General features: G+C 36.5%; 1 protein-coding gene across 4 annotated transcripts in view; it reads right to left on the bottom strand.

Annotated features, from left to right (window-relative positions):
- Positions 1-3,310: 3,310 nt before the first annotated feature.
- TNFRSF19 (TNF receptor superfamily member 19) overlaps positions 3,311-24,301 on the bottom strand; it is a 59,520-nt gene continuing 38,529 nt past the window's right edge. For 3 of the 4 annotated variants that reach the window (XM_054216788.1, XM_054216551.1, XM_054216635.1), the window contains 5 exons: positions 13,717-13,881; positions 12,320-12,445; positions 11,444-11,546; positions 8,871-9,271; positions 3,312-5,663 (listed from right to left, as the gene is read on the bottom strand). In XM_054216788.1, coding sequence (XP_054072763.1) covers positions 8,878-9,271; positions 11,444-11,546; positions 12,320-12,445; positions 13,717-13,881 — 788 coding nt within the window. In that variant the 3' untranslated portion in view covers positions 3,312-5,663; positions 8,871-8,877. Of the gene's footprint in view, positions 5,664-8,870; positions 9,272-11,443; positions 11,547-12,319; positions 12,446-13,716; positions 13,882-24,301 lie in introns of all 4 variants that reach the window. The other variant, XM_054216717.1, reaches the window with a different exon arrangement.

Below are 24,301 nucleotides of genomic sequence, written 5' to 3'. Positions count from 1 at the left end.
ATGCAAGCGCGTGCACATGCCCGGAGCGTCCCCATTACAGAACACCCTGCCGAGATCCCACCAGCTGACAATGCTGGAGCAGCCGCTGCGCTCCCAGCTCCTCCTTCAGATGCTACCGACCCTGGCGGAGAAATTGCATTCACTCACTGACTCTTCCAGTTTGTTGCTTTTGAACAGCAAGAAATTGCAGCTCCAAAAATCCTGGAAGGGAGCCATAGAGTACTGGCTGTATGTCCTAAATGTTTTATTTTGTTCATTATAGTAATTTTTTTTGTTTCCTAAGGCTCCCATATTGACGGATGAAACATATAGGGCACTTGGATTTCTGGGCTGAAAGGCATTTTAAAAAATTGAAATAGAGCCTTCACTATTTTTTTTTAAAAGTTCTCAGTTCATTTTGTAACCTCCACCACATGCTTGTCATGTGTAAAGGTCGCACCCGAATTGGTCCATCATGTTCTGTGATTTCCTCATGTTTAAGGACTTCGGCATAAAATTACTATAACTGGCCAGGGCAATGCCCTGCCTCACATCACATACAAAATGATTGATAGTTGTTTTTTTTAAAAAATATCTTCATGTACACATAGAATCATAGAATCTTCATGGTTGGAAAGGACCTTTGAGATCATCGAGTCCAACCATACACACACCAAAAAAAACCCCAAAACTCCCCCCACATACAACCAACCTACAATCTCTGCCACTAGAGCATGCAACATATACATTCTGTACTTATCATATGTTTATTGTTATGTTCCAATGAACTGTCCGATATAGACCTTGGGCAAAGCAAGGTGATTTCTTGGATTCCAGTGTTTTAATTTTTCCAAGCTTTAAATCAGTGCTCTCCCTTAAACTGTTGATTGCAGACTTGGTTTTGGTCTAATATCTCCTATACTTATGAGAATTTTTGCATGCTGAGTAGCACGTGAATTGTCTCTCCACAAACCGAAGCTGGGACCTGGGCAGAAGAAATGGAAAACTTCACAGGGACTGAGGCTCAGAGAAAGCACTTCCTAAAAGATGCTTCTTTTCCACCAATGCTTTAGAAAAAGGTATAAACTCTTGGACAAGCCAAATCTCCTTTTGTCAGGTCAAACAAAAAAAAAAAATAAATCCAACTGTGATAAGGAAGGATTTAGAAAATCAAATGATGGGAAAAAAGCCTCAGTCTTACTCGACTGACCCTGCCGTTGAAGCTGTGGCGCTTGCTAGAAGCCTCAGTGTGCCCCCAGCGAGCCACCCTCTCTGTCAGGACGCTAGTAGAAAACTTTTCCACTAATCCCATCATTCCCTGCTGCGGTGGAAACCAGCAGGCTCGTGAGCAAATCCACCCACTATTATTCTTATCCTATTGAAAGCTCCACCTTATCGGCCATAATCAAAATGGCTCACGTGCAACGTGAAGAGCAAGTGGGTTTTACCGACACTCGTGCCAAAACTAAATGTGGATGAAATTGCACCCTGCCGGCACAAAGCAGGCATTGTGCGGCTTTGCTCCGCAGCGCCCAACCTCGGCTTGCTCCCTGCCCGATAAAACACCACGCGCTCCTTTCAATACCCCCTTTTTTTTAAAAGGGCAAAACAAAGCAGCAGTGTCTGCGCTGGAATGTGCTGCAGGTAGCGAGCTAAACCTCCATCGCCGAAGTCAGCGAGAGGATTAATTCCATGTAGGAAGGTTGTTGCTTGGCGGGACTTCACAGGACTGCAAACCAAAGGCCCTCAAAGAGCCCGCAACAAAGGGAAAAGCCACACAATCTCAGACTCCCGGTAGGATGAGGAGCGTTGGATTAAGAGCTTGGTCTACCCTGTAGAAAAGGCAGGAAACGCTGTTGTACTGAAAAGCAACGCGAGCAGGGAAAAGATTTTGAGGTAGGTATTTTTTTTCTGTATACCTCTTTTAGGAAGATAGTTGGCTAGAAAAGCGTAGCCTTGCTAATGGCATTTCCGCAATACCTGATATGATCAAATATCTATGCGAGTTTTATGATCACATACATAATGTGTTTTGAATTGTATTTTGTTTCCAGACAAAATAGAATAAACACCTGTTTTTAAATTCCTGGTTTTTTCTTGATTTTTTTTCATTTTTATTTTTGGCAGAGGCACACCACTGCGACCCTAGCGGTGCTGCGAGTCACCGAGCTGCCTTTATTGACACAAAGGGCTAGAAGTGAACTACCACACGTGCCACACGCTGCTTTGCAGACTTGCAAACTTTTAAGGAAACTAGGAGGATGATCAGGTGGGTTTGGGACCAGCAGAAGACCAGCAGAAGACCGCTCAGGAGGGCAGCACGCGGGCGCAGTCGTATAAGGAGACCTTGCTAGTCTGGGAAGGCGCTTGCTGGGTAAACCCTGGATTAGGTACTTAAAAGACTGGAGAAAGAAGAGCAACACACAGACAGGAAGCAATGCGAAATTTGCCAGACTAAACCAGAGACAGGGACAGAGCAGTTTTCAATTTCTCTCAAACTTTCCCATAAAACCAATGATGCTACAAATTCTCCACAGAAACAACCTGGCTTTATGTTACCTACCATCCTCATCTGGATTCAGTTTCCAGTCACTGCGGCTTATGTATTTAACATAAGAAGCCGTGCAATTATACACAATTATCAAATTACCCTTTCTTCTCAGTCCTCTACTCCTGTCAGCCATCCCTTTCTTAATCATTTAAATTCTAGGGCATCCCATTTGACTAACATTTTCCTGAATCTTTTCAACATATAAACCTTCTGGACGATGTTTGAAAAATGGCCTAAATAATCACGGGCAATTCGTCTTCTCTATTGGTATTCTCTAATTCTCTCTTCAGCCAAGGTTTGAAACTACTCTTGGCTGCTGCAGTGCAACACAAGCGCGGGCTCCGCTGGTGCTGATTAGGGGCCATGATTAAGGCATCTTTTTCTGGTTCAAAAATACAGCTGCTCATTACTTACATATCTATCTTGTCTGAAACAGTCTACTGCGTGGAATACATCGTTTTCTTTTCAAAGACATTACAGAGACAGCAATCTGTGGTGCTTACCAGCTTTTCTTTTTCCTTTCTTGAGAAGCAAAATTTTGAAGGGCTATGATTTTAAGGACTGATGTTAACTTACTGCATTTTCGAGGTCGTCCAGCTTGAAGAATGACACTACCGTTAAACAGCAAGCATCTCAAGACAAAGATGTACCAAATTATACCATAATTTTAATACAATTAAACCATTATGGAATTCTAAAAATAAGAGAAGAATTGATCACTAACTTTGTACAGAACGCTATTATTAATTTGAGATCAAGAAACCAAGACTGGTTCATGTAACGTTTTATTCACAAGTAGAAAAAGTATTACAAAATGATTTATACAAGATTTTAATTTACATTCCTTAAAGGAGTATTTAAAACAGCACTATAAGTCCCTAGACATGATACGTGGGCAGTCTAAATGCAGTGGTAGTGTATGTTTTCTATTGGCATGTACAACATTGCTTGCCACAGGCAATATAAAAAAGACCAATTTGGTTAAATTAAGGAAAAAAGTATATACACAATATACACATATATTTAAAGAGCGCACTCTTCATTTTTTCCTCCCAATTTTCTCTCAAGCTATCTGTCACTCATTTAAAGAAATGAGTATTTTTCTCTAGAGTTGCCGGACAAAAACAATTATTCAAAGTGTAAATTCCAATGGGAAAACATACTTACTGTGGCAGATGCTGGCAAAACTTTTGAACGTAGCTCTTTTTAAAGAACTGTTATTAGTGAAAAGTTAAATCTCCATATGTTCTAAAAATACCTTGCCATATATTGAAATGCACATGGGATTTTTTCTATTTACAAAGTATATACAAAGAAGCACACATCTCTTCATGCACACATAGTGAAAAATAACAGTCACTTAAATGTATGAAAGTATCCAAAGAAATTATTCAAAACTACTCTTATTTGAATACATACTTTAAAGTATTTAGCTGAGTAATTGTACTCCCTGTATAACTGCCTATTACTCTGTCAATGACCAAATGGTGGGCTTTACTTTGAAAAAAAAATGACACCTACGTAATTTCTTCACTTACTTTGGTTTGAATTTGATAACTGTTATTCATGATTTTTGCACACACGAATAATCTCACTGGTTTTAGCTGAAGCATCTTACTGCCTTGGCTGCCTACACTGGCTTTAGCTATTCTTGTGCAGGTTCAACCTTCTACTGGGTGCTTCAAAGCAGAAGTCGTTTTCCCTTATGGAATAGGAATACTGTCTCAACATTTCCATTGCCACACAAACCACGTGTGGAAAGATGAGTAACATTTATTGCAAATTTGCATTGGTTTTGCTGATTGCTTTGCTTTTGTCAAGGCACATTGGGTACTTTAAAGAATAGTTGCTAGAGTTCATCACTGACAGGTTTGAGCCTGTTGAAGGTAATGAATCAGTAGGGGTTACTGCGATTACTCACAGAAGTGAAAACTATTTTAGGGATAAAAATGGCTGCAGAATAAATGGTATTACGGGATGTGGTACAACAAACTGCAGTCAAAAAAATCTTAAAGAACAGCAATGGGGGCAGAGAGTTGATAATTTACTTTGAGGATTCAATTCAGAGGTATTTTCATAAAAAAATGTTATGAGTTAATTTTTATATTTTGTGTGGAAAAATTGAATTTACATAATACTACAGGGAGAAGGACAGAGTGACATGAATGAACAGGCCTGCTAAATGAACAACTTAGGTCACCATGAAGCTTGACTGTTAAAGATAATGAGTTACTAAAAAATATTAGTAATAGTCTCATTGTATGAATACTTTCATGGCACACCTGCCATAGTTTGGCATTTTGATGTGACCGTTGATTACATTTATTTCAACATCCAAAAATTACACGCTATAACAACAAGTGCTGTATTCCAATACTGAGACTACCAATTAAACATAACATCCCTATCTATACGTCTGACTTTCATTAAACTAAATCTAATTTAAAGCTAATCTCCTGCTATATTTAACAAAACAATGCCCCCTCCCACAAATGTAATACTTGGATGGAGGGGACTTCAACCATATATATTGTAACATGCAAATTCTTTAACTCCCCAAACTAGCTTATTGACTATATTGTTGTAATATATAATAAAAGCTTCGGTTTATCAATAGATGACCCTTGCATAAATAGAAATGTTTAAGTCCTTCAACAGCAGGAAACTGAGTTAAAACTAGAACCAGCCAAAAAAATCCTAATGCATGCACAAATCTGCAAGCAGAATAACTGGCAAAGTCTTGTCCCGCGCCTTCTATCATCTGTAGCCATATTTAAGATACCCACCCTAAATACACTGAAGTATTCATATTTCTCACTGTATTTACACCTACTTTTAAACTCACTCTATTAGACTTTTTGGGAAGCTGAAGGAATAGAAGGTTCTTTTTAAAAAAGAGATGCAAAAGGTCATAAATCCACTTTCACGGTTCTCCCAGGATGCTCCTTGAAGTTTCACTTCACAGCTGTTGTGGCTCAGATGCAACTGCTCAGGAGGTGTGAAATGATCCCATTTTTTTCCAGCTGATTTTGAAACCATGCAACATTGAAGAGTAGACTATGTTTGATGAGAATGAGCAGAGGAGCATTAGGGAAGCATTCAGCTTCAGCGCTGAGAGAAATAGCTTGGCTTCCTAAAAGAAAGCGATAGAACAGTGGTTACATAAACTCATAAAAAACCTTCTATAAGGTTTTTTATAAAAAACCTACTTCTGTACTTGACTAAACACTAAAAAAACACAGCTATACTTACTGCTTGCTGTAAAAATTCACCTAAACCTGACAACTGTACCCGTATTAAAATACCTATTAAAAACCTTACATTTATGTGCACAGAAATAAAAATATGCCATCTTCTGATTTTATTATGTTATTATTTATTTTGCAATATAATAAAAGCACAGCCCATTAGTACATTCAGTGTAATTAAAGTATGGCCCATATAGTAGTAATGCATCCACATGTACTAAAAGACCATACTTCCCTCCAAATATTTCAAAAAGACAAGAAAGATGAAGGGCAAATTGGAGAAAATGAGGTAGACTGAGATGAAATAATTCCGGAGTTGTACAGTTGGTGAGAGTTAAGCCTGAAAATACATCTCAGGTAAGCCTATTCCTCATCCTGACCCTCAAATGCTGCTTAAATTTCTCCATCAGAGATGCATATATAATGATGCAGTGTAGAGTATGAATACGGAGAAATTGTACAAAATGAATCAGTAAAGTCTATTAAAGAAAAAAAAGAAGAAAAACCTAACCCACCCAAACAATCTTGCTTATTCAGAATTATACACAAATCTCAACAGTAATACATAAAAATACAAACCCATCAAATATAGGATTTTGAAATGTCAGAGAAGATTTATACACATACATATGAATCAGTAATAAAATTTACAATTTATATATTATAACAAATATGGTGAAAAGTTAATTTTTATAGCAATATTTTGAAATTCTGTGGTTCCTTTCACCTAGAAAACCTCTGAATAACATTAATCGCCTATCTCTTAAGTTGATACTTGGTTTAGTGGGCAGAAGAACCCACAAATGAATTTCTGATTTTTTAAAATCTTGTTAGTATGAAAATATATTCCCTTAAAACATTGAGAGAGCATTTCAGTTCCATTGATAACCGCAGAAAACTAGGAACTAGCAGCATCAAGATTTGCAGTCACAGCCATGTTGTTGTCCCTTTCTATATATACCTAGAGAACTATCACCTAATGGTATTATCATATATCAAAATGAAACTATGCTAAGTGCTATCTGACATGTGGGCAGTTACACAGAATCACAGAATGGTCGGGGTTGGAAGGGGCCTCGAGATCATCTAGTCCAACCCTCCTGCCAGAGCAGGGTCACCCAGAGCAGGTTGCACAGGAACGCGTCCAGGCGGGTTTTGAGTGTCTCCAGAGTTGGAGACTCCACCACCTCTCTGGGCAGCCTGTGCCAGTGCTCTGCCACCCTCAGGGTAAAGAAGTTCCTCCTCATGTTTAGGTGGAACTTCCTATGTTTGAGTTTGTGCCCATTGCCTCTTGTCCTGTCCCCGGGCACCACTGAAAAGATCCTGGCCCCATCCTCCTGACACCCACCCTTTAAGTATTCATAAGTGTTGATAAGGTCTGCCCTCAGCCGTCTTTGTTCCAGACTGAAGAGACCCAAATCCCTCAGTCTTTCTTCATAAGAGAGGTGTTTGAGTCCCCTAATCATCTTTGTAGCCCTTTGCTGCACCCTCTCCAGCAGTTCCCTGTCCTTCTTGAACCGGGGAGCCCAGAAGTGGACACAGTACTCCAGGTGCGGCCTCACCAAGGCAGAGTAGAGGGGGAGGATGACCTCCCTCCACCTGCTGGCCACACTCTTCTTGACACAGCAAACTTGCTGAGGGTGCACTCTATCCCTTCATCCAGGTCATTGATGAATATACTGAACAGGACTGGACCCAGTACTGACCTCTGGGAGTTAGTGCCAGACATTAATGACTATTCATCTTCCAGTGCTACAGACAAAATTATATATTGTAAAAAATATTGAGAAAAATGTGTGACCTAGACAAGGTTGAAATTTTTAGTGACAGCAGTAGATTTTCAGGGTCATATACGAGTTCCATTTAAGTCAATGACAAAAAAATTCTTGACTTAGCAGTCTGTTTACCTCCCTTTCCTCCTCTTAAAAACGTCACCTAAAGAATTATGGCTTGATTTACAAAGAATTAACTATTGCACTTACATGTTTTCAGAATATGCATATTTTTTTGTTAAATACTAATTACTTTCTACTTCTTATTTAAGAACAATATGAAAGTGGCATGTAAACCAAATGGCAGAGGATCAAAGGAAGGCAGTTTTATTTCTGCAGATGATCCAAAATTTTCATAATTACAGATAGCATAATTTTCTTAATTAAGTTTGGTGGATCATTAATATTAGTGGCAACTGCTTCTGTTACTGCCTCTGTGTACATGCAGAGGAGGCTATTTCAGCTTTCCAGCCACAGCCTGCATAACCATTGAGTAACAACACCAGTCCATGTGCCTTTGGGATCCTTTCACAGACAAGCTACTTGTTGCTCCAAGTTACTTCCAATAGTAGAAAATGCCATTTTAAAAATACAGAGCACAGCTAATATTAAATAAGACATAATGATCAAGCAGTGGCAGAGTGACTTTTTGTGATGGTTACATTTTTATGTGATAGAGATGATTATCACCTCTTCTCATTTTGACCTCAGACCTGCATTTTCTCTGCAAATTAGAACACTGAGATTTTATAGATTAAATTATATTTTATGGACAAACTTACGGAATGTTTTATCTGATGACATGGGAATATGAATGGCATTAAAAAGCATTTGAGATTCTCTCTTCTGTTTCTGCTACTGCTGTAGTAACTTCGCAGAGACAGCTTTATAAGTATTTTTTGATGAACACTTGCATGTCTTCCACGCTTTGTTTACAACGAGCAAAGATAAGTCCCCTCAATTCTTCCCTCAGAAACAAGGACTAGCCTCACATAATAGTTTGGTCATAAGGCCATTAAAACTTCTTTTCCCCTGAAATTTAATGGAAAAAACCAAACTGATAAAAGCTGACTGGTATACAGACTTACCCCCGTATTCTGGTTCACGTTATCTCAACATTACAGTTTGAGTAAGTACACCTTTCAAATTCAGTCAACAATTTAAAAATGTGGACCTCTTACAGAGTTTTAATTTTTTTCAGCAATAGCTAGGTGTAGCCTATGGAAAAACACAACGCTACAATGTTTTACAATTCTTTTTTTAGCTAGCTCTACGTGCCTTGGGTACTCATTCTCACTCCTTCGTAGTTATGTTTCTTACCTCTTTATCAGTCTGTAGAGTCATTTGCTGTTCCATTACGCTTTGACTTTGGCTGGGTTTCAGCAGCCACTGAGTTCTGAAGTGATGAAACTTCTATGCATGTTCTATGTTTGGAGATTTCAAAGGACTTTGCAATGTCTCCATCAAGAGACTTAGCTGAAATAAGTACTTCACTTAGATCCTGGTTATTATCCGACTCAACAGAGGCTGCATTTTCAGTCTCAGGACTGCAGGATTTTGCAGATCCTCCAGCCAGTTCTGAATATGATTCACAGAAAGAAATGCTGTCACAACAAGCTGAGTTTTGCATAAGAGGCCAAGCATCTGAAATGTCTCCACAGGTAGAGTGTGAAAGAGAACCAAGGAAGGTAGGAATCATTTCTCCAACAGAATCAGAAGCCCTGCAAAAGGATAAAAGGATACATGGTTCCAAAAGCATTCCAGAAAAATATTATCAGTATTGTAACTATTGTCATTAATAATTACAGGTATTTCAAGAAGGTTTAACAGGGTTATATTAAGCTAATACTCTAGAGGCATCCTGTACAAACAATTTTTTTTTAAAAGTAATACAGTATATTCCTCATCTGGAAATGAGGAAAGCTCTGGAGAACACTACTAAAGGTAAAGAGGATGCCTAGATCCCTTCACACTGTGAATTCAGGGTTTTAGAAAACATAAACGACAGTTGGCGTTGTTTATAGTCTAAAGAACAGAAATATGATAAAAAATACTATAGTACTGTTTGGATACAATGACTGCTTCAAAGAGGAAGGAATTTATTTGCTCTCAATGCATGCACAATATGTGTGTGTGTGCGTGCGTGTGTTAAGACAAGATATAACAAGCTGAAGTTGCAGCGAGAAATATGTTTGGAAAGACTGGGGAATCTCCAGCACTAGGTTTTTTTTCCCCAAAACAACAGGCTAGACGTATATCTAGCAGAAGTAGTGGATTCAGTGGGAGAAGGGAATAGACAACAACACTGCTTGAAACTCCTCCTAGCTGCACGATTGCATACTGAACATACATTCACTTTAGATTTTCCAGTTTCTTCTGACTAGCCTTCAAAACGTGAAAAAAAAAAGTTTTTCTCCTATACTCTTTCACGTGGAAAGGACAGAATATTAATGAAGGGCAAGGGTTTTTAACTCTCACAAGGATTATTTCTATTTTATAGAAAATGGAAGAAAGTGGAAGCAGAAACTCAGTATTATCTGTCTCAAGCGTATTTAAGGTGCATGATGACACTGACACGTCTGAGTGCACTACACATGCCTATCTCTGTTGAAAGCCCAGTAATGTTTTTTACAATAGTATACCAAAGTAAGTATTAACAAAATGAAAAAGATATACTAATATGTTTTATTTCCAAAAACTGTCTACAGATTTATAAAACTGTAAAGGCTATACTAAGTTTGATATACAGTAATAAATTGTGTGACAGAACTCATCCCACGTTAACATTGCCTATAACCAGTTTTAAGTAGCCTTACTCATTTCCAAAACATGATGCTTTAATAGCTTTGATATACACACAAAGCATTTTTATAGATGAGGCCAAAAGTCAGGACATAGCACCACAATTGAAGGAAATACATTATTTTGGCAAAGGAAATTGGAGCAAATTCCATTTCTACTGGAAGGAACCATGGGATCTTTGATGTCCACATAGCATGGATATGACATTTATTTTTAAAGCCTAAACCAAAAGATCCCCACAAAGTACACAACTCTCAATTTGTCCGCCTTGGTGGTATAAAAGGATGACTCAAGCTTGCTGGTATTTAAACAAGTTGTTATAGAACATTTAGGTATTTTGTATCTCGTACTTAGGTCACTAAGTCGTCTTGCATAAACAATACCTATGAAGAAGCCGCCTCTACATTTTTAGCTACATTTGGCCATAAGAACAAAACAGCTGGAGACCAATTTAAACCTTATATGGAAAATGATTCTAGCTAAAAGAAATAAATACATCCTGTGTTAAAATCTGTAACCAGGAAACACTGAAAGACACCATAAATTTTATATATTTAGCTCATGGCACTGCTGTAGAAATGACCACTCTACTACTGTATTTATATTCAGATGATCAGGAGTAAAGAATGGTTCCAATCTGGTAGAAATTCAGTAATACTAGATATTTCAAATCTCATTGACATTAGGAGTTTCTAAAAAAGAAAATCTTCATGACACTTCTAAACTGTACCTTAACCCCCCCACATTCACAGGTTTATGCAGTACCTTGCTAACCCATAGCAGCAGAGGGGGTCACTTAGGTACCTTAGGTACCTCTTAGGTATCATAGAGTAAGAGGAAGACTATCTGCTTGGAAGAGAAGTCAGTCACTTCTTCGTCAGAGAAACTGATATATCAAGTCAGCATTTATTAAATGATACTTAAAATCAATTTTTCACCATAAACTTGGTTTTGCACAAAATGGGAGGATATGGATACAGTTCATCAAAATCCTTAATTCCGCTCCAAAAAGCTATTGTACCTGTACAAATATTAATTTGACTGCATAAAAAAAATTTAATGTCTAATAGACATGTATAAAACTAAGTTACCTTTCATTAAGTGTAGTCTGTGAGTGGAATGCACAACTGTGACTGCTGTGCTCCAAGCTACAGGTTTCATCACAGCACAGTGATGGAATCAAGTGAACTGGTCCTAAGGAATGAAAAATAATTTAATAATGTTTAAAGTGTTAAAACTCTGTATAAACTTAGTCTCCATACTCTTTCAAATTTGAGTATTATTTGCCAGATACATCATAATATACGGGTTAAGGAAAGAGATTTCTTACTGCAAAAAATGGGTTCTTTAATTTATTACTTGAAAATTGAAGTTTTACTTATAAAAGCCAAGCCCTTCCTCCAGGAGTAATATAGATGCCAGTCATGAGTATCTACTTTTTAAATTAATTTGCTTTTCAATTAGATATGCATGAGAGGAAGTACCCCCTTCTGAGTTAAGGCTGATATTTAAGCCTGTGTGCTTGTGTTAAATTACATATTTGTTAACGTCATAAATGCATCTGTTCTGACATGACTTCACAAAATCCCAATGATTTGAATTGTTCAGGTTGTTAATGTCCTTTAGCATTTACATCACATTCTTAGATACTGTCTGGTAAATCCTTCACACTAATTTAAGTCTCAAAGCCAGGTGCAGTGCTATTTTTATCAGAAAAAAATGAGGTAGACATTTAAAGATTTTTTTTTTTAAGTGAAGGGTCATTGGAATGAAAACAGGAAAAAAAATCATAACCAAACAGCTACTTAGAAATTCTATCTGCTTGTTGAGAAATTAGCCTGGGACAAAGGGTAGTTTGACAATGTTAGCTTTGTAGTTACAATTAAATGTCACAACTCAAATGTTAAGATAAACGTTAGATAAATGTTCATCATGCCATGAAGTCACCTTTTAGTAGACTAACATACCACATGTCTGTGATGTGCTTCTCTGGCACTGGCAACGTGTTCTGTGGTCATATTCATTTAGCCGTGGTCTATCAAAACATGACAATTCAGAGCCATTGTAGTGAATGTCTTGTGATCTCAGAGACCCTTTGGACAAAATGAATAAAAATATGTATTAGTAAATTATACTCTTTTTCCTGTTCAGAGCCTCCTATCTTCAGAGAATGCTTAAATGTCATACTATACAGTATTTCCATAAATTTTCCAACTGAAGGATCCACAATGATCATGTGGTTTCATATAATGCAAACCACAGATTTTGCAACAAACCCTAGAACAGCTGGTTCAACTACAGCCTCTTCTAGGAAGACATCTGCTCTTATTTTTATGATTTGAGAGTATATCTTATTCACTGTTATATTCTCTCAGTGTTTAACGATTCTCAGTGATTCCCACCTGAAATTTTCCACATTCAGCTTTCAGCCACTGGGATTTTGTTTATATTATCTTAAAGAGCTTTACATTAACAGCAGACTTCCTTTAATCTTTATAATTGTAGGCCAAGGCAAATGACTTACTAAACGTCACTAACTGAGGTTTGAATTCACTATGTCTGAATTTCTCAAAACTTACATTCTAAAGCATCTTCCAGGTGAGGAACAACTCTTTCAATGATTCAATCTTTTTATTTTTGCTTGTGCTGTAACATATGTGATAACGTAAATTCTTCCTAGATATTATTCTTGTTTCACATCCAGGGTCCATTAGATGCTATAAACATATTTTAATAAAAGTTCTTTACAATTGTAAATGGGAACTAGAGTCCTTTTGACTTTTCCTTAATTTAAATTAAGGGGTAAAAAATGTTTATTATAAACAAATGGAATTACACCAATGAAGTGTTATGGATTTTCTTTAAAATTTACAAATCTAACTGGCTTAGGCATTTAATTTGTCTTGAATATGCTCATAAACCCAAAATTGTTAATGACAAATCTTCTATCTACACTACCACATTCATTACCTTGATGAGCTAATCGGTGTTTCATAATAGTATGTGATGCACAGATCCTCGAAGCTGGTATTTCCAAATTGGCGTTGCAACTCTATAATGACGTCCCAGCTTGGAACTCAAATGGTCCAAATATATCTGTGCAGCATCTAACAGGGCACCGCTCAGAATTAATGCCATTGGACTATTTCTGGGCATCTGCACAGCATTTTCTCAGTGGAAGCTGGAACATCCACACTGAGCTGGCAACCCTGTATGGGGTCTTGGGCTTCTGCTAGCTTGTTCATCTCAACACTAAACTTGCTTGAATGCTGTAGATGTTTCATTTATTTATCTACAGAGAGATCTGCCAAACTAATACCATTATATAAATATTACAAAGAAACAGTAACAATTGAAGACTCACAGCTTGGTTTCTTCTCCATAAACTGCCTCTTACAGTAGATAACACAAAGAATAAGAAGAGCTAAGAGCACTGTGGCAAGTGCACTGCATATAACAGCTGCCAGAGCAGTGTCTCGAGGACTGGAAGCAGTTGAAGGGATCTTCACAAGATTTACTTTGGTGGTACCTGAAATAAAATTAAATAATAACTAAGGTGAACTGTAAACATTTCAGGAATATAGTAATGAAAATGAGTCTGGGAAACAGAAGAGGTTTGTAGCACAGGAAAAAAGGGATGTTCCCTCTGCTAATGTATAAACATTAGTTGCATATATAAATAGATATGATTACCAGCGACCACATTATGAAAAAAATCTTTAAAAAAATATATTGCAAAATGAGCGATAATGAGTGGAGATGTGTACAAAACCACATTCTGACTATCCAGGAGAATGGAATCAGATCTTCACCATGAAAACAAAGACCCCTCAATTTTTAATGTCAGATGATTTTAATATGGAGAGCATTTTCTAGTGTATAGTTGAGAAATGTATCCACTAGAGGGAGTCACAAATACATGAACTTCCCTTAATAAGGAAACTTTCTGAGAACTGAGACACCCACAGAAGTTCAAATGCTGTCAAAGGTATCATTTGCTTGGTTGCGTGTGTCATGACACCATGGTCATTTCTAGGATCAAACCTAGGACTTCAACTGTGCTAACTTTTTTTATTCGGTGATAGTTTTTTAATACAGATAATACCTCTAGTAAAAATTCAACAGATTGATTTTATGTCCATATTAGTAAAGACTTAAGCAACATTTTTAGCTTTGACGAACATTGTTATTTTTAGGTGGAAAGTGAAAAAGATTTTAAAAGTATCAAAACTTTAACTACACTCTTGAAGCCATCTTAAATTACAAATGGTCTTTTAAAATTAAATTATTTTTTAACAATTTATGAATTTTGATAGCTCATCTATTTCAATCTACTTTGAAGACTACATCAATTCAATAATATATTATGAGAAAAAGGAACAAAACATTGAGTATTTCTCTGACAGCAAATTTTTTAAAAAACCACAAACCATATTTTATTAATTTATAAAAATAAGTTAAATGTGCCTATTTACCCCAGAAAATCTTTGGGTAAAACCTAAAGACTATAATTTCCTAAGTAATGGTCCATGCAGTTCTAAGTTTAAATTGGGAGATAAATGTCTGCCAGAGTCATACAATTGTTTGATATCTTAACTGCAATGTAATAATAGCAGAAAAGAACTTACTTACTAGCTTAGTTAGTGCAACCAATGGTATTGTATTACTCAGGAATAATTTTCTGAAATAATTATGGTATTTCCTCTACACGCATCAAACGTGGGCACCAAAGCATTTACAATACCATATTGCTTTGTTACAATGGACAAATTGCCAAAAAGCTAGGTATTTTGAAAATTAACTTAATTCCATCCCATCCTAAATCTTCAGACCACTTAACAAAAAAGAAAATATTAACTTCTAGGAAATAAAGAACCCCAAATTTAAAAAAAGACACAAAACATATTAAATAAAAACCGTTTCTGTGGATTATAGTATCTTGTAGTTGCTGGTAAATGAGGGAATATAAAAATGTGGAGAGGTCAGATCATGGCTATTATTCAGAAGAAAGAATGTTTAATTGTTCATTTCCTGATTTCAATGTGCAGAGAAGCAAGTATTACTGCATTTACATCTGCTCAAATATTTCTATTTACCTTTGATTTGTACTATTATGTTTCACTGTCACATCAAAGGCATGAATAGCACATTTCTAACAGATCTTTTCTATATACCTTTAACTTGCCAAATTGGACAGAGTGGAACTGCTGGAGAGAGTCCAACGAAGGGCCACAAAAATGATTGAGGAACTGGAGCCTCTCTCCTATGATGAAAGGCTGAGAGAGCTGGGACTGCTCAGCCCGGAGAAGAGAAGGCTCAGGGGAATCTCGTCTATGTGTATAAATCCTTGAAGGGTGCAAAGAGAACACAGCCAGGCTCTTTTCAGTGGACCAGAGCCAATAAGCACAAACTGAAACACAGACAGTTCCCTCTGAATATTGCGAAATGCTTTTTTAACTGTGAGGGTGACTGAGCGCTGGCACAGGTCGACCAGAGTCGTTGTGGAGTCTCCCTCCTTGGAGATGCTTACAAGCCATCTGGACATGGATCTGGGCAACTAGCTCTAGGTGGCCCTGCTTGAGCAGAGGGGTTGAACCAGATGATCTCCACAGGTCCCTTTCTACCTCAACCATTCTGTGATTCCGAGTTATTAAAATATCTCAAAACTCGAGTCAATATAGAGGCTGAACTAGATGAACTAGAAACACATTTTGAAACTCTGTCCTTGTACTGAAATGTTATCATTTTCATTATCATAGCAGATGGTCTATATGTTATTTGTGTTCCAGATAACAGAACAAAATTTCAATTCAGGGTCTCAGGTACTTTTCCTCTCAAATAATTATTAACTGTCTTTCTCTTTATGTTCTTCTATGATTCCTATTACTCAAAGAGCTAAGTTCTATGACCTCTTTCCCAGATCTTCATTGTTATTTAAAAGAAAAACCAACCACTGTCATAATCTTTTTGTCATAACTTGAATGCTCTTGGCAGGAGCATTGCAATCTTCCACAGAGAAAACTTTTCACTCAGTTTCTAGGATTCTCACAGCTATAGTTTTAAGTTTATAGTTTTAACAGACTGCAGAAATGTCTGCATGGTATTTAAAGTTCCAGGATATAATTCTGTGAGAAGGCGTAAAACTATATTAAAAAAAAAAAAAAGTTGTCTATACAGCAATGTGTACTGTCTTTGTCATGAAAATCAAGGACTGTGCTTTGATATCAGATTTTCAATTTTAGTCAACTGCCTGATCTAGTCTTTAGAAGGTTAAAGACGGCCTGGACAAGTATGTAAAAACAACACAATAAAAAACTGATCAGAATGGCTTAAAATATTTTTCATATCAATGTACCTACTTGTATAAATGTACCTACCTAAAAGCACTAAACAGTTCTTAGAAATTAGGTCTTTATAATTATTAGAAAAAGGAATTGTTAATTCTGAAAGTAAAAATAGAACAAGAGCACTGGAGGTGGAGCTGCTGTATTTCTGTCTCTCTTCATTTGCTCACAAAATATATCTCTTTGCAAGTATAATTACATATTACATATTCTGGGAAATTATAAATGATACATATTTCTTTAGTGTCCATCAGCAATATCCAAACTGGAAATACAGCCATTTTATTTTAGATAGGGATGGCAAAAGTTTAAATTTATTTTAGCCACCTAGTTATTTAAGATTCATTTTATTTGGTTGATTTTTTTTTTTTAACCCGAGAAAGCAATTTTCTGTTCCTGAGAATGCCTACCACTCATCTTCACCTTCAAAGAACTTTTTGGAATAGCTACTGTGAGCAGTCCATTGTAGTGTAGCTCTAATTATAATGATAGTGATCTTCCCTGCAGAGCCCAACATTTCAGAAGTGGATTGCTATTGTAGAAGCGGCCCGTTGGGCATTGCTGAACTTTGCTTTCAGTGTTACTCAGATATGTATGCATTTTCATAAACTCTCTCTTTCTTTTCAGGCTCACAGACTTAATGGTCCCATTTCAGTAAAGCAAGGAGCTGCATTTTAAACTTTAAACTTGTTCTTACGTCTATTACATGACTACATGATTAAATTTAGATGTGTAATTAAACACTCTGTAAATTGGACATGACACATTAAGAAAGGAGGGAGGAGATGCACACTGTTGTATGATTCTGGAAAATATGCGCCTATTATGCATCACAAAATAAAACAGAAAATATGTTTTATTTAAGAAATAGATTTCTTTTTCTAAGTCTTAGTTCCAACATATTCTGGAAATGGGCTAGTGGTGAAGAAGTAGTACCCAAAATACCGAGCTGTCTCCTGCATAATTTTGAGCAGTAAGCCTAAACACACATTCTTCCCTTAATTAACCAATAGTACATCGTAATGTTAGTATATGCAAAGGTGTGGTTCTTAAAAGCAAGTGAATTTTCTGTTAATCCAAGATGGTTAAATAGCAGTAACTCAACTAATATGGAACATATGAATCCCAGCTGTATCACTCCAACTTCTGCCAATAAACAGAATAGTTGAATTTTCAGCCTATTATACAAAACAACCAGAGAAAGGACAAAATGTAAAAAGACTTCACTTATTTCATGTTTATTTTCTCAGATTTTTTTTCAGAACTATGATTAGTTACAGTCACTACTGGAATCAGCATGCCTAAAAGAAAGCTTTCAGTGGTAGATTAACCATGTGAAAACAGAACTTGCAATGTTTTATGTTTCTTCCACGGTTATAATAAATAATAATATAATAATATTACTTATAAAAGTTGAAGAAGAAAAAATGTGGAATATTATGTTTGGGTTTTCTTTCTTAGCATGTCAAGTCAATGGTAACCCAAAGAGGGCTTACTCAATAATGAAAACGTCACTTAGTGAAGTACACATGGTAACACTTTTACGATCAGGATTGAAAATAAGATACAAAAGTAAATTAAAATGTTGTTAATTCCTGGAATATGGGTATTTCTGGTCAAGAGAGGGGAAACAACCATTTGCCTATTATAAAAAGTCTTTGCCCGTTACCTTTACATGGATTGGCCCAAGTTAGTCGTATCAACCTTAATTTGACAAGAACCAAGGGCTCAGACATACCCTCAAGTTATGATAATTTAACGAGTCACTGCCTCTCAGCTGAACTGCATTGGCTACCTGTGTGCGCGCTCTTGATCTATGGAAAATGCAGGGCAATGTGACTTATCTTGAAACTCCTTTGTTTTGAAAAAAGTTTAAAATATGCTTATGTTCAGTTAAAAATCTACCTAGTCCCCAATAAGCAAAATAATGTATTATGTATAAACACTGTGTGTGTATATAATTCACATACCACATGTATCATATACGTATATATAAAAAAATACATGGGTAATATATACTACTGAGCATTAATATCAGTGGAAAGTAAGTTGTCCTGAGTATATTTCTGAGTCCTTACGAAGCAGCAGATTGCCTCCCTTTTCCTGATCTTTCAAGTGGGAGGTAAGAAACTTTATTACACATTACTGCTGGAGACTGTGGTAAACATTGGAGAGAGAGTCTCCCAACATCTGTTAAAGGACAGCCATTTGTGTGCATGGCCTACACCCAAAAGCTCATCATGTCAAACCACATTTTTCAAATGTACTCCAAGTGCTGACTTTAAAGCCTTTATTTTCCAAGTTATACCCTATAACTTTTTTTTTTTTTTTAACTATTTTGTTGAGTTTGTTATTTTTTAAATAAATGTACCAAAAAGCCCTAGGGGAGAAAATGACTATTCAAGCATTTATCCATTGTTTGGAAATGCTGAGAAATGTGCTTATAAATTAAAATCTCTGGAATTTGATTTATTCATTTCCAAGACCATTTCTCTTGCATTGCGTGTTTTCACAACCGCTGACCGCCTTTTATGCTTAAAATGGTAGAACAAATACACTGTGTATGTGAGTTTAAAATATATATGAACTCCACAGTACTAGATACACACCGTTATCTGTAAAGCATAGCCAACATTTTTCTTTTAGTAATTAAGAGATATTAATTCTTGGTACTACCATAGTCATCTAAACTGAACTGATGTATGGGCTCAAAAGTAACATTGTTTCATACACAGAACTTTTCACCTTTGAGAACCGTCTAGCCTTTTAAAAATACTACATGAGAATAAAGCCTCAAATCACTGGTACCCTCCAATAACCTGAAAGAAACCTGAGAGCAAGCAAAAAAATCAGAGGAAGTGGGATAAAAATCTGTGTCACTGCTTAACTACATATTCTCCCCCACGCACCCCCCCAACATAATTGCTTATCAATGTGAAAAGACAGTATGTCTCTCCTCCATAAATTGGAAATACTTAGCATGATCTGGTAACACAAAGTATATATTGCTGCTAATATGATTGTGATATTGTCAGCAATTACCTTTCTGACTTTTGCTTCTAGCAGCTCACTTTGCACCTCTGACAGTTGAGGGTGTCTAACATCTATTTTGCAGAAAATGCAATTTCTTTCCCAGGTCTTCTCATGTGTTGAATCAGTATCAAATAACATTTGTGTCAGAACATAGGAGATCACTAGGTACAGAAGAAAACCTATTCCCTGCTTCACTTCTAACTTGTATTTTTAACCAAATTCTTTTCCAGATGTGTTTTGGGAAGAAGAATGCAATATTTCAGGATATTCTCTTGTTCAAATCCAACTACAGAATGCACGCATCCTACCCGAGCTATGAAAGTTGCTCTGTCTCTTCAACAGAAGATGAAAGTAGAAAGGATCTGTTTTGTATTCTCTATGTGCAGTCCCTCTTAATCTTTAGGACTACCCAGTTATAGAATAAAAACAACTTGGTGCAGTACTTAAGTCAATTAAGTCTTTTTATGACAGTTATTGCTTGTAGACACAACTCTATCACTCTCAGTTCCAAAATGCTTATACAAGGCATTGCCCACACCAGCAGAAGAAGAATTTTATTGCCTAAATCCACACCATTTTCAAGTGGGTAACTACAGCCATTACACGTTTTGTGAAAGAGGAGAGGAAGATCCTATACCCTTTAGAATCTCATTGTATATTTACTGGTATTCTGTGATTCAATCTATGATCTAAACCCACAATCACTGAAATTAACACACAATTAAATATATTTGTGTGTATCCCAGTAAAGCAAGAAGTAAATTGTAAATAAGTCACAAAAGACTTCTTGTCTCCTTCTGACACAGTGAAAAGTAATTTCTAACGCTGCACTTTCTACCTCATTTGTTTTCCCTCTTAGTCCTGGTTCAGCTGTGGCAAAACCCAGGGAGCAGAGCAAAAGCTTGCATGACGATTGTAAGCCTGTATCTTAAATTTGTTAATACAAACTTTGATAAACATCACTAATAGTCTATGCAGGACACCTGCAAGAGTTACAGTTTTTCCTTGCTTTAAAATGGTTTGTAAAGGTAACAACAGTACTCAGCTACCTCACTTCTGTCTGCAGACTGGATACCTGTTTTGTCATCAGAATCACAGGGTACACTGTGGTAATTTTCAGTCACAAAGTTTTTATAGCTTTAGACAGTAGAGATTAGATATTCAAACAAAAACTTTCTATAAATGAGTGATATGATAAGACCTACTATACTTGTATATCAAATTATTTGCAGGATTATTTACTTATTTTGCTGAAAAAGGAAGTTCTTGAATTGGCCAAGCTGCCTCCTCTGCCACCTCCATGGAGACTATTTTAGCCACTAGGCTATAAACTGAGCAGGGTAAAAGCGTATTGAATCTCTCCAGTTGAATTTGCCGCGTGGTAGATCTTCAGCAGAGGTAGTAAGGACCCCTCTTTGTGTAGCCAACAGTCATGTGAAATACATTTGTGGAATGAACAAAACTAAGTAAATCATACTTCGGGTTGCCCACCAGGTTTGTTTTTTTTTTTTTTTTTTTCCTATTTATAATTATGTTAAAAGATCATTGACATAGGTTAAATTCTCCAGGCAAGGAACTAATTCTGAATGTAGGGTTGTTGTTTTTTTATTTTTTTTGTGAGGGGGGAGAGTGGGGGTAGGGTGGGGTTGGTTTTTTATTTTTTAAAAACATAACCGCTAGCCATTTTCACTTATTGGGGGTAAATATGTCTGTACGATGGAAAACACAGAGTGTGTTTATGTAATTAAGACTGTTTCATAATACTTACACACAACTGGGCTGAATTATGATTTTGAATTAAAGTGGAAGCTAGGAGTTGCATAACCAACCCTACTAGTATTTTCTAACTTTTTAAATGTTCAACTTTGCAACCTCAGCATCTTTTAAAAAAATGCTTCTTTGGGTAAGTATTCTGAAATACATGGGATTAAACATAAATTTTCATAATGTCATAACATACAGCCTTAACACCTTTGAAAGCTGAACATTTATCACCAGCTTACTGTAATACTGCAAATATGAAAGTAAATGTCCAGATTTACTGCAAAGAAAGTTACCTACTGTGCAATAGTAAGCACGCACATAAAAACTTCAGTACAGACGAAAAAGCCGTAGCTTTGAAGTCAGAAATAATAATAGCTTATAAAAAGTAGTTTTTAATTCACCACTTAAAGCTTTGGGGATAAAGTCAAGTCACAGAGAACAAAAGGCTGCTGCATACAAGATCTTTGCTTTGTTATATTACCTAATCTGAAACATAACATCTCCCCTCTTTAACAGAAGTCAATAGGAATTAGTCATAGAATACAGAAAACGCTCTGAGAGGTTATCTTTGAAAAGTCAAGCTCTATTGGCGAGATCTATCTGACCAACGCAAACATCTGCTTCTGTGGGACTCACCTGAAGTTTCTCTACACAGTGGCGGTGGGGCGGAGAAACGCTCTTTTAGGGTGCAATTAACCTGATGTGTTTTAAACAGCTCCTTTGATGATTTCTCTCCACCAAATACAGAGTGAGCCTAAAGTCAGCAGCTTAGAGATGTAGCCATTACAGATTTCCACAGTCAAGAAGGAGGCATCCTACTCCGGGTTTGTCAAGTAAGAATGCAGGGATTTGGATGCCTTTGACTATTTTGACTTGGATTCTGTTTCAGTTCATTAACTGTGTAACAGTCACTATACGTTTTACATCACTTCTGTTGTAAAGATAAAAGTCAATAACAACTGCAAAATTTGTAACAACTGCTTTACAGTGACAGAACCACAGAAAAGCCCAGCAGGAATTAGTAACTCGCATTCTGTACAGAATATAAAAGAGTGGGTGGCAAATAAGGCCAGACATAGAATTACAGGTTTTGCCTACCCTGTGCTTTAGATGAACAAAGGTCCAGTGGGAAACAGCATATGCAACAATGTAAATAAAACCTGTATCAGAGTGACTATATACGAAGGAATCTAATTATGGTTGCAAGCCTCAATTCTGGCACATTCTAACTTTGGCAAGTTTTCTTAGAATGGGGGCTTTGGTTTGTAAGAAACATTTCATCAAAGAATAAGAAAACTTTCTTTTATTTATTTATTACTTATGTTTTTATTTACTCAGTGGGAGTAAAAAAACATAAAAATAACCTATAGTCTAAAAACTCCATTTCCCTCCTTAAAAAAAGTAAGAGGAAGATCAGCTTTTAAGACACACAGTCATTCAATATTGAATTTTCAGTTTTCATTTAACCTGATACTGGCAACTAGATGAAACTCTAACTTCAGAAGCCTAAAGGTCTAAAGATGAAGTCGGAGCTACTCACCTTGGGCTCTCTTTCTAAAACAGAGGCAGAAATAAAAATCTCTAGAGAAGTAATTAATCTGAAATGTCTTAAAAGACTGTCTAGTGTTAGTTATTGATGCTTACCTTATCTGGCTTGCCTGAACTCTTGAGGTACCCAATTCTCTCTGCTGATTAACACTGTGAGTTTGGGCTGACAATTTCAGTGTTACACATTAACTTTTATGTGCCTAAATTAGGGTGCATTAATTCCATCCTAAATTTCCACATATAGCTATGGTAACTACAAGTATACGTACATTCACTAGTATGCACATACAGTTATACCACTTAAATGCACTTAAATGAAACATTATTAAAACTGGTGGATGCAGCCCTTTATTTAAGAAAGCTGTAACAAACAGCTAATCTTTTTAAGAAACAGTCACAGCCTATACCTCAAAGGTACGTGTCATTGTCCAGAATAACACGCAAGATCGCTCTTCGATCTTTGTAAAAAAGGAGGTTGTCAGCACACTGCTTTAGCACAAGTGAACCAGCAAGAGTGAGAACATGTGAAGCCTATCACCAAAAAATTAGAGGGGAGCAAAGTAGAGAGCAACAACTGGAATGACCCAAGTGATCAGTAGGGCTGTTAGGTCTTTCCTCTATTAGGTTGTTTCCAGCTCATGAGGTGTTATTTTATAATGAATCGCTGAGGCCCTTAGCGCATGACTCTTGTTTTAAGGCTACTGCATTTTATCCTGTTTCCAATACATTCCAGTCTTCCAGGTAATTCCATTCCTCTGCAGAAATATTTCAGTGTTCTTTTGCTTTTCAATTATTTTCTTATTCATAGAGAGTTGGCAATATGTTAAGTTTCAATCTACATGGATTCCCCATTTTCTGCTGTTTTGTTTTTTGTTTTGGTTCAAGAATTTAAGAGAAATGCAGCCTAAGCATTTTGTAGCCAGGCAACAGAGCCAATAGCATCCACCAGTACAAAGCAGAGTAAAAAAACCCAACCACTATCATGTGTTTGTTTAGCAGTATTTTATACTCGCAGGTCAGTTGCAACTTGGACTTTCTGTACGCAAAATCCATAACAGTCATTATATATTTATACAGTAGGCACCAAAACTCAGTTTTGTTGAAGTGGTGCTAATGCAACCATTTCCAGAATTAGATGGGTCATTGTAAGAGATAAATTTAAACTAGCATTTTCAGTCTGAACATACCTTAAAAGCATGTTATTAAATTCATGTATTTAAAATAGTCTAATGCTTCTGTAAGTAGAAATTGTCTAAAAAA

Source organism: Rissa tridactyla, chromosome 1 (genome assembly GCF_028500815.1).
Source record: "Rissa tridactyla isolate bRisTri1 chromosome 1, bRisTri1.patW.cur.20221130, whole genome shotgun sequence".
Classification (NCBI taxonomy): domain Eukaryota; kingdom Metazoa; phylum Chordata; class Aves; order Charadriiformes; family Laridae; genus Rissa; species Rissa tridactyla.
Note: the sequence above shows the minus strand (reverse complement) of the source record. Positions and strands in the feature narration are given on the sequence as shown.